The sequence below is a fragment of the Rhopilema esculentum genome, chromosome 16, assembly GCF_057945365.1.
Source record: "Rhopilema esculentum isolate cy_ngs chromosome 16, ASM5794536v1, whole genome shotgun sequence".
In the NCBI taxonomy this organism is placed as follows: Eukaryota; Metazoa; Cnidaria; class Scyphozoa; order Rhizostomeae; family Rhizostomatidae; genus Rhopilema; species Rhopilema esculentum.
The window spans coordinates 12237746-12247222 of NC_142830.1; the positions used below are offsets into that span (position 1 = coordinate 12237746).

Sequence of the window (9477 nt, forward strand, 5' to 3'; positions counted from 1 at the left end):
AGATTTCACAATGTATATTTTCAAAATATCGTCCATAACTGACACCACATAAATTCAAAAAGTAGTTTTGAAATTACTGTGCTTGAACTAAAAATTGTACAATCAATTTCATCAGATATTCCAATTAATCTATGCCGTCGTTAGATGACTCATAACAAAAACACTTGTCTGATTTTATGAGTATTCGTATAGATACATTTATATGTATATATATGTATTAGGATAACAAAAATATAAGTATATACTCTTGCTATTTAAAACTCGATACATAAAAACTAATCACCATGAAAACATGTAAAAAAATGAACTTGAAAAGTTACAAAAATGCTTTAAAACGGTTTTACGAATCTTTCACTGTTTAAAGTTAACACGAAAAAACAAAAATCTTTGTAAAATAATTGAAATTATAAACATCGCATAATCGCCTAAGCTTATTTCAAACAGGATAGAACACTGAGTCGTCGTTCATTACCAAACTCGCCAATTAATTTAAAGATACATTAGGTTCACATAAAAACAATTGACAAATCACCTCTATAATAATGAGCAGTTTGCCCTTGCAAATGTCTTTACTTTTATTCAGCCTTAATTTTCTACTTTTAAAGACACAGAACCTGGTAAACATCATGTGCAAAAAAGTCTATACGTCAGATCCAAAGAGCCCGGTAGACTTAAACAAGGGAACCAATGATCCGTGTGCTTTTGAAACCGCTATCCGGACACTTCCATGAATTGTATGGACTTAACCTAGACCGGATCCTGTTTAAAAGTTTAGTGTCCGCTTCAAGGTTGCCATCATGTGCAAAAAAGTCTATACGTCAGATCCAAAGAGCCCGGTAGACTTAAACAAGGGAACCAATGATCCGTGTGCTTTTGAAACCGCTATCCGGACACTTCCATGAATTGTATGGACTTAACCTAGACCGGATCCTGTTTAAAAGTTTAGTGTCCGCTTCAAGGTTGCCAATATTTGAAATGGTTGCTGGTCGAACATCTCACAGTTCACAGTCAAATTCTGGTATTATCCTAATATTTTTAGATCAGATCTGGTCCACGTCTGTCGCACAGAGTCTTTTTTGAAACGTGTCGTTGCATAACGACTTGTCAAATTTCAGTACTACGTGAAATCAGTCCGGCTGGATTATATCGTATTTTTCGTAAGACCAATTAACGCAAACTCTAGAAAATATTTTTAAACTTTTTATCTGAGCAGAAAAACATTAGAATTGGGGTTTTAAAAGTTTTACTTAATTTCGGCAGGATATATACTGACAATCTAGCGATAAACAACATCATATCAACTAAAAGCACACTTTATGAACAAATGTAACTATATACAATGTAAACCTAAAAATGCTGATAAAACTAAATAAATTTCACGCCGTGAATACTTATAGCAGGGAGCCTGCTGGTTTCCAAAACAGAATTCACGATGCCGTGAAACCAAGACAATTCAAAAGAATTGCAATATGATACGCGCTAAAAACAGGCCGACAATGCAGCAGTTATTTAGAAAAGAGTAGGTGCACTACAAAGCTACACACAGTTGACGTCTTTTAATTGACAACAGCAAACTAAATATTGCAAATTTTAAAGCTACCTTCAACCCGTGGCGGCGCCAGCTACCGCACAGTGGGGGGGGGTGATGGGTGTGAGCAGTTATAACACCTTCCTTGTGCCTCATTTCAGTGCATTGGACCTAGTGAATTTTCTTCAGGCGAAAATATGATCTGCCCCTACCAAACGCTTTTTAATCGATTTCTGGAAAAAATGCATGGACCATGTTTGATAAAAAGTGGCCTGAGGGTAATAACGCCATGTACATGGTTAATAGTTTTACAATTTTTTAACCTTCCCACGAATTAACTCATTTTAATGATAAAATATCAATTTGGAAATCAGCTGGACAATTTTATGTGTTTAGGCATGAGCGAACATGTAGTTTCCAAAACCTTAGAAATGATGATGATAAAATTTGATCAAATGACGAAAATCTGTCAAAAAATATTGTCAATAGCTGTTAGCTTTGCAGAATTTGCATGAATCTCGATAAATGTGCTTCAATAAAAAAATATGACATGGTTTATATATTATTAAAAAGGCAGTAAATCTATGACAAAGGGAATGTCATTGAATTTCCGACCGACCACAAGGCATTATTCTAACAATGCACAAATAGTTTAACGTTTCTTTAAGACATGCATATTTCTATGTTTCATACAACTTCAGTATCAAAGTCAAAGAGCATTAAAATACCAACCACCCTAAGGCTAACTGGTACCCCAATAACTGCTAAAAATCAAATAAGTAAAAAACTAAAAATTTGCTTATTTCCAACATCTAAAATCATATCCACTCACTTTCTAACGGAATCTAATTATTTCTACATCTTATCCTCTAGTTACCAGTACATTTTCCTACCTAGGCGACTAAAGACCTAGCAACTCTTGTAACATCCGTGTTTGGCAGAACATGGATTGGTAGAATGTTTGATAAGGTAACGCCGTTTTATGCTCCCACTGACAATTTCCCGCATAAGTAGGAAAACTAATACGACTTTGAATAAATATAAACAGTACGGTTTCCTTAACCCACCACTACCTACGCTTTAAACAAAGCATTCAACAAACCTTTAAATTGATGAACCCTTAGACTTTAACAAGGATATATCAACCGTAGCGCATTTCAGTATCAATACGCACTTCACATTCGGCCATCGTCGAGCTGTGGTCAACTTTCATCGTCTCAGGTAAAGACACGGCAGGTTCAACGACTTCAACTGGTAGGGTACACATCTTCAACATGACTATTGCTTTCATCAGCATCAGGAGAACCTACGTTAATGTCAGATTCGTCATCATCATCATCATCGTTGTCACTGCACTCACACTCTGATGACCGTTTACGCTTTACGCTAGTCCCCACGCCTTCTGAGCTCTGTGAAGAAAGTGACAAAGATGGTATTTCTGCTCCACGTACTTCACTTTCTTCTAAATTTTCATTTGCTTGCAAAAAGCTGTGGCTATTAACATCCTCTTCTTGCTCTACTGCTGGAGTCTCTTCTTGCGACATTGCTATTCCCGAATCTTGGCTGCTTTCTGTATCATGTCCATTGAAATATGGATGATGAAGGGCTTCCTGGGCACAGACTCTGTCACCAGGTGCAAATGCAAGCAATCTCTACAAGGTATAGCAACATACAAACTGCAACTACAATTTAATAAGGGCCATAGAAACCAAAAGCTTTTTGAAATCGATAAACGGGTATCTTAAAGGCAAAAACAGATACTCCAATGACTCAAGCCACCTGTCAATAAAAATTGGCCAATCAATAAGCGTTAACCAATTCACACGTTCATTGATTTGCCAATAGTTGATTGACAGCTTGATTGAGCCTCTTTTATAGTATCCGTCGATTGCCTTTCAGGTCAGTATAGTTACAATGCATTTTGTTGATGCAGAGCTATCCTGTTTGAAGATATGGAATTGATTAAGATCATGGTTATTCAATAAAGCGCAATATTATCTATAAGAATTTTCAGCCATGTTTCAACAATTGTTACAGAACAATACAAATCAAAGGAACGTTTTCTTACAGAAAAGCCTATGCTATTTGCATCATTTTGCTGATAAAGGTAATTGAAGATTGATGATTCGGTTGTTCTATTTCGAGCGAATTCGAAAATTTTTTCGTCCACAAGAATTAATCCCTTATTTTAGTGTTAAAGAGGTGATGCTCTTACTCAAAACTCTTTTTATCATCATATAAACGACAGGAAAATATACAATATGGTTCTACCTTGAGTAAAGTCATCCCAGTTTCACTCATTTCTGGAATCAAAAATTTCCATATGTTCTGATCCACTGAGATATAACGTTCGAATGCTGACCAAGGTAAATTGACATCTGCGGGCCATTCTGATTTTGATGGCAATCCAATAACACTTTTAAGAGAAAGAGATGCAGGTATTCAAGTGAATGTTGCTTGCTGTTCAAACTTTATATTTCTTGAATCGATGGCAAAAACAGAATGGATCAAAAAGACTGGCAAAAGCATATCAAAGGGACGACAAGATCACCCAGTAATTAACCAAAAGGTTATTCATAAATCTGACAATCCATTAAAATAAACTGACAAAATGCTAGATTCTCTTAAAACCCCTTTATACTATGCTAATAATCAATGTAAAATGAACTCTGTCTGGCAAAATGTGTTTGTCAAAATTCCCTCAGAATCCAAGTCATATTTGGCCCCACAAAAAACATATACATAAAAGCAAAAAAACTCACGCAAAAATTCTGTTGAGCTGATCTGCATCAGATCGTCCAGGAAAAAGTGGTCTGAACAAAAAGAAAATAATTAATTCCATAGATTGTATATCTCATTAAAAAAATTCTACTGAATTTTTGACACTTCAAATATGGAAGCCTATTGCAGAATAAATGCAGTGCAGTTCTCAATGTTGAATCATCTTAAAAGTTTAACTGAAGAAAAACTACATGCAGAATTGAATTCAAGATTTAAGTCTTGAATAGTACAGTTATTGCTTAAAAATTCATGTGAATAAAGCTGATGTTCTTGTAAAACTTGTCACTCGGCCTAAACATTTCAGGGAGTGTGGTCAGAGAGATTCCCACTATATTGTTACTGATATCGCATTGACATGATACTCTGATTGAAAGAGCTACTTCCTCTCTGGTGAACCTAAACTACCTAACTACAACCAGAGAAACTCCAAATAACACTGTAAATTGTGATTGTCATCAAACTTTTGGCTGATTACAAAAGACAGTGTCTGTACTAACAGACTAACTGCTTAAAATGGAAAAACCTTTCACTTCTCCAAATTATTTTTAAAAATATAATAGTTCAATAAAGGAGCATTCCACAAACCATCTTGACTAGTCTTGCACATCCAGTTTAGACTAGGCATTTATAGCATATTTGCATCATTTCTACTTAAATAATTTTACTGACCTCCTATTAAACATTTCTGCAAATATACATCCAATGCTCCACATATCTACTGCTGTGTCATAGGTTGCCTGCAAAAGTACTTCTGGTGCACGGTACCACAGAGTGACAACCTATCAAAAAAAACATAACTAAACATAATAAGAAAATTAAAAAATATAATTATTTGTAAAAAATAGAAATGCTGTTTGCAAAATGGTTAAATTGTAATGATAGAAAATGGAAATTTTCAATGTTAGCATAATTGAGACAAATGAATTAATTGCTCTAAGAGAATGAATAGACATGATGCAAGGCATCTGGAAATAATCTAGAGTGCAACTGGATTAATACCATTTTGTCTAGCAAATCAACTAAGCTATCAAATGATGAGTTACACTATTTCAGATCCCTGGTTTATTAAAAGCATTTGACACAGGTAAAAGTGGCTTACAGCCACTCGACCACGAGCGGTTGACCAATCAAATTGCGCACAGAGAAAATCATGTGAACAGTTTCCACCTTTCTGCAAACCGGTGAAATCATAGAGCAGCGCGCAGCAGTTTCATGTGAGCAGTTTCCAATTTCTTTCTTGTGCGCCTGCTCCGATCAATTTGGCTGTGCAAAGTTAATTTTGGATTTGCTGTACTTATGCAAGTCAAATGCTTTTAAGATATGCAAAATTTTCTGCCCACTCCAATAGTTCTAGATTCCAACTGAAAAAATCCAAACAAGCAAAAACTTTGAATATCTTTGATTTGGTTTGATTTTCATTTAATTCAAATTCTAAGCTAGTTTTGTTAAATAAATGATAAACAAATCAACTAAAGAACACAACAACAACTATAACATTAATTAAAAGTCAAATTGAAGCAGAATTCTTAAGGAGGAGCCTTCAAAGTAGGTTAACTAATGAGAAAAGGCCCTCCTTTTGTTTCAGCCATCTATATGTTTATCTATTAAAGTGTCTCGTTGAATTGAATTAAATTACTTTGCAGACTAATTTTGCAAAGCTCAATGACTTAAATAGTTCTTAGAAGATAACTTTTCAAATATTTTTTGAATAAGAATTTAGAATAAATTGAGCATTTATAGGTTTTCTTGGATAGATTTGCAACGCTTGAATAGATCTAATAAAAATTATTTATGAAATTATTTGAAATAGTAAGGAACATCAAAGGAACACCAAAAGACAAAGAATGCTAAGATGCCTGCATAGAAGAAACTATCTAAGCCTCAAAGGAATGCATTGCAGGAGGGTACTTACAACTGAAGTTAAAACCATACAAAAGGAGTAGATCCTAGCAAGTCCAAAATCAGCAACTTTTATTCTTCCACTATTTGTTACCAGTATATTTTGTGGTTTCAGGTCACGATGAACCATACGGTTGGTATGCAAGAAGTAGACTGCATCTATTATCTGTTGCATCATGTCCTGAAATGTGAATCAATAAAAAATCTCCTTAATGGACATATGAAAAAACTATCAAATTCCCATAACTGCAAATGCTTTCATAATGCCAAAGGGGTAAGAAGCATACCTGTCCATTTTATACTCCTAATGGAGCTAGATCTACTTTCTATTTTCCATTGTTCTAACTGTTACAAAAGTGTGTGGCTCATACAAAATGCAAATAACTTGACAACTCTGAAGGGGGTGCACAACAACATCTATGAAAGAAGTATATATAATATATACAAATAATATATAATTATGTTCAAGATCATCATTGCAAAGACTACATGTTATACTGACATTGGTTACCACAGGTAAGACACTGAAATTGAATGAAAAAAAGAAAATGGGACTGGCATCATGAACTTTTTGCCTTTAACACATTCACAAGCCAAATCTTTTTTGCTTATGTGTGATGTTTCCTTTTAACACTTATTGCAATACAAAACGTGTAAGCCAAATTTTGACAAGCAAGAATGAGATGGCCAAAAGAACAGTTCCAAAAAAGCAAGTGTTTATCATGACAAAGTTTCAACCTCAAAAATAAGATGTGAACCTCTTCTAGTGTGAAAAACACAGTTCATACCTTGATAAGATAATCTGGCAAGCCTGGGGGTGGATGCCTTTCAAGGAACTGGGCCAGGTCTTGATCTACATGTTCAAAAACCAATGTCAAGATACATTCCCTTCGATCAAAAGACCTTGATATTGTTTGAAATACATCATACAGCCTATGATAAAATAGAATTGAGCGAGATATTATAACAGCATTTTTAATGAGTTGAGATTTAGTTAATCTTTGATTCAAGGAAATGAATGAGGGGACCAAAAACAAAGATACCCTTGAGGAAATTTGATAATGTTAGATACCCATTATCAGCACACAATCTATTCATACAAAAACCTCAAATGTAGACAGTCATGATAATGACAGTCAGACAATTTTTCCTTTTTTAATGGAACATTTGAAAGCCAATTGTTGCTTTCATTAATAATGCATATACATGCTTTCGATCAGTCATTAAGTCAGATACTTTCAACTATGGAAAGACTGCCTTACTGTGGAAAGAAAAAAATATACATTCAATCAACCAGGCAGTTAGACAATATCATAGAAACAGGGAGAGCCATGACAGACAATAGCACTATGATCAGGTTGAATATCATAAAATATGAGACTCAAGGAGCTGTTTGACCTGACTGGAGTTGTGCCCATAAGGCTACTATCGAAATGCAAATCTGCACATTATTGATTTCAATATCATGCAGCTTTTACATTAACAATTAGAAGCATTGGTCCAATTCCTGCTCTATGATAAACGGCAGGCATTCTTGATACAATGGTAAACAGTAAGTAGACCATGAAATAAGAATTTAATCATTAAAATTATTCTTTTAGGTGCCAAATTAGTTGAATGATAGTTGATAGGCTTTGTATGGATCTTGTCCCAATATCATTGCCTCATTGAAATGGAACTGCCTGAATTGAGCCTGAAAAGTGATAAACTTTGTTGGATTATGGGGGCTGAAGCCTTCCCAGCTTTGATGTCTCTTAGTCCTAGGAATATTGTGCCACCTCAGAGAAGGATGATTCATAACCTCAGTGCAGGATGATTTGGTTTGAAGTGCAAATGGATTTGGGTCAGTGTGGATCATTGTGGGCTATTTTGCTATTTTATAACTTAAGTGTTTTGACTTGGTTTATACAGATTAGAACCAACACCAATCTCAGCCTCCTCTGGTTAGGTTTAACAGGATTATCACACATAGGACTACTTTGTAAACAGCATGTTGTCCCCACTTTACCCTCAATTAGTCGTAAATGAACGATCGTAAACAGTTTTGAGATTTGCTTTATTTCCCCTTAACAACAAACTTGCCTATGGGTCGCAAATGTCGTTGCCAAGGTAGACAGATTATCAAATGCAAACTTGACATCAAATTTATTCTTTTAATAAGGGAATGGGAAGTTGAATTTAAAAGCATCATTTTTGAAAATTACATAATTTCAATTTTTCAAGGTTCCTCTTGGGAGGGAACAACTGAATTTATTGAGCTGGTGACCTGGATGATAGACTGGTTCCATCGTGTAACAAGCATAACAGAGACACTGAGAGGGTACAAATGAGGGAATTTTCCAGCCTGGCATATAATAAACTATGGTATAAGTCTTGTAGGTTTTTTCATTGCTTTCAGATTGGTAGTTACAAGAAAATCGCTGAAATTATAAATGTTAGCCTTTCATGTCGTTTTCATTTTACATCATCCGTGAGAATTCCTTTCCTGGCCAACCTGAACAGTTTCTGACATGTACCAATACAATTCTTTCGCCAGCTTCAAACGAGGTAGACCTACCTCACGACATTTGGATGGGCATCGTTGTCAAGAAGCTTCAGCATAGATATCTCTCGAATTGTTGAAACAGGCAGTCCTTCTTCCGTGGTAGGAATTCGCACCCGCTTCAAAGCAACCATTCTGTCATTGAGGTGGTCTCTCGCTCTGAAAACAGTACCATATGCCCCTCTGCCTATAAGATCCAATTCTTCGTAGTTTTTGGGGTTCATGGTGAACTTTCCTTGCCACTTCTGATTAGACCGCCAGCTTTCAAAACATTCCGAAACTATTAAGGCCTAGGATTGATACGGTGTTGATTTTCTGTCTGCTTGCTTTGCGTTTTTGACATCTCCAGAATCAAAAATACAGAATTCACAATTTTTTCGCTGAGCTTAGGCTTGATGGAAACATCAAAATATGTTTCTGTGGTGTGCTCGTTATCTACGTTATACTGAAGACTGAGCCGACCAAATGAATAACTTTTTTCAAATGCAAATAGAATGCGTGACAGTAACACTCCAACTTGCGCTGAGAGATAAATAAGTGCTGCAAGTGAAATTCTTCCCCTAAGCTCCCTTATGTACAAAGCAAGCAGCAAGGTTGTTTTTTTCACCGCCAGAACACTTTATCCATTCCAGCGTTTTTACAGAATTTAGCCTTGGACAGCACGTGCTTTTACGCTTGATCACTTCCTCTTTTCTGTCTTTAATTCATGGAGCGTGATCAATCTGAT

The 9477-nt window shown here is 35.5% G+C and overlaps 1 protein-coding gene across 1 annotated transcript; it reads right to left on the reverse strand.

Annotated features, from left to right (window-relative positions):
* Positions 1-169: 169 nt before the first annotated feature.
* On the reverse strand, positions 170-9457 carry LOC135682366 (cyclin-dependent kinase 4). The gene is made up of 7 exons (XM_065197232.2): positions 8766-9457; positions 6997-7141; positions 6222-6389; positions 4979-5088; positions 4291-4341; positions 3800-3944; positions 170-3180 (listed from the first exon to the last, which is right to left on the reverse strand). Exons 1-7 carry the CDS (start codon positions 8972-8974, stop codon positions 2776-2778), a joined length of 1233 nt encoding a protein of 410 aa, XP_065053304.2. The 5' UTR covers positions 8975-9457; the 3' UTR covers positions 170-2775.
* Between the last annotated feature and the right edge of the window lie 20 nt (positions 9458-9477).

Coding starts and splice junctions, on each gene's coding strand:
- LOC135682366 (XM_065197232.2), bottom strand. CDS start 8,974: ATGAACCCCAAAAACTACGAAGAATTGGATCTTATAGGCAGAGGGGCA. Junction 7,142..8,765: donor GCCCATCCAAATGTCGTGAG/GTAGGTCTACCT, acceptor ATTTTATCATAG/GCTGTATGATGTATTTCAAA. Junction 3,945..4,290: donor CAGCTCAACAGAATTTTTGC/GTGAGTTTTTTT, acceptor TTCTCTTAAAAG/TGTTATTGGATTGCCATCAA.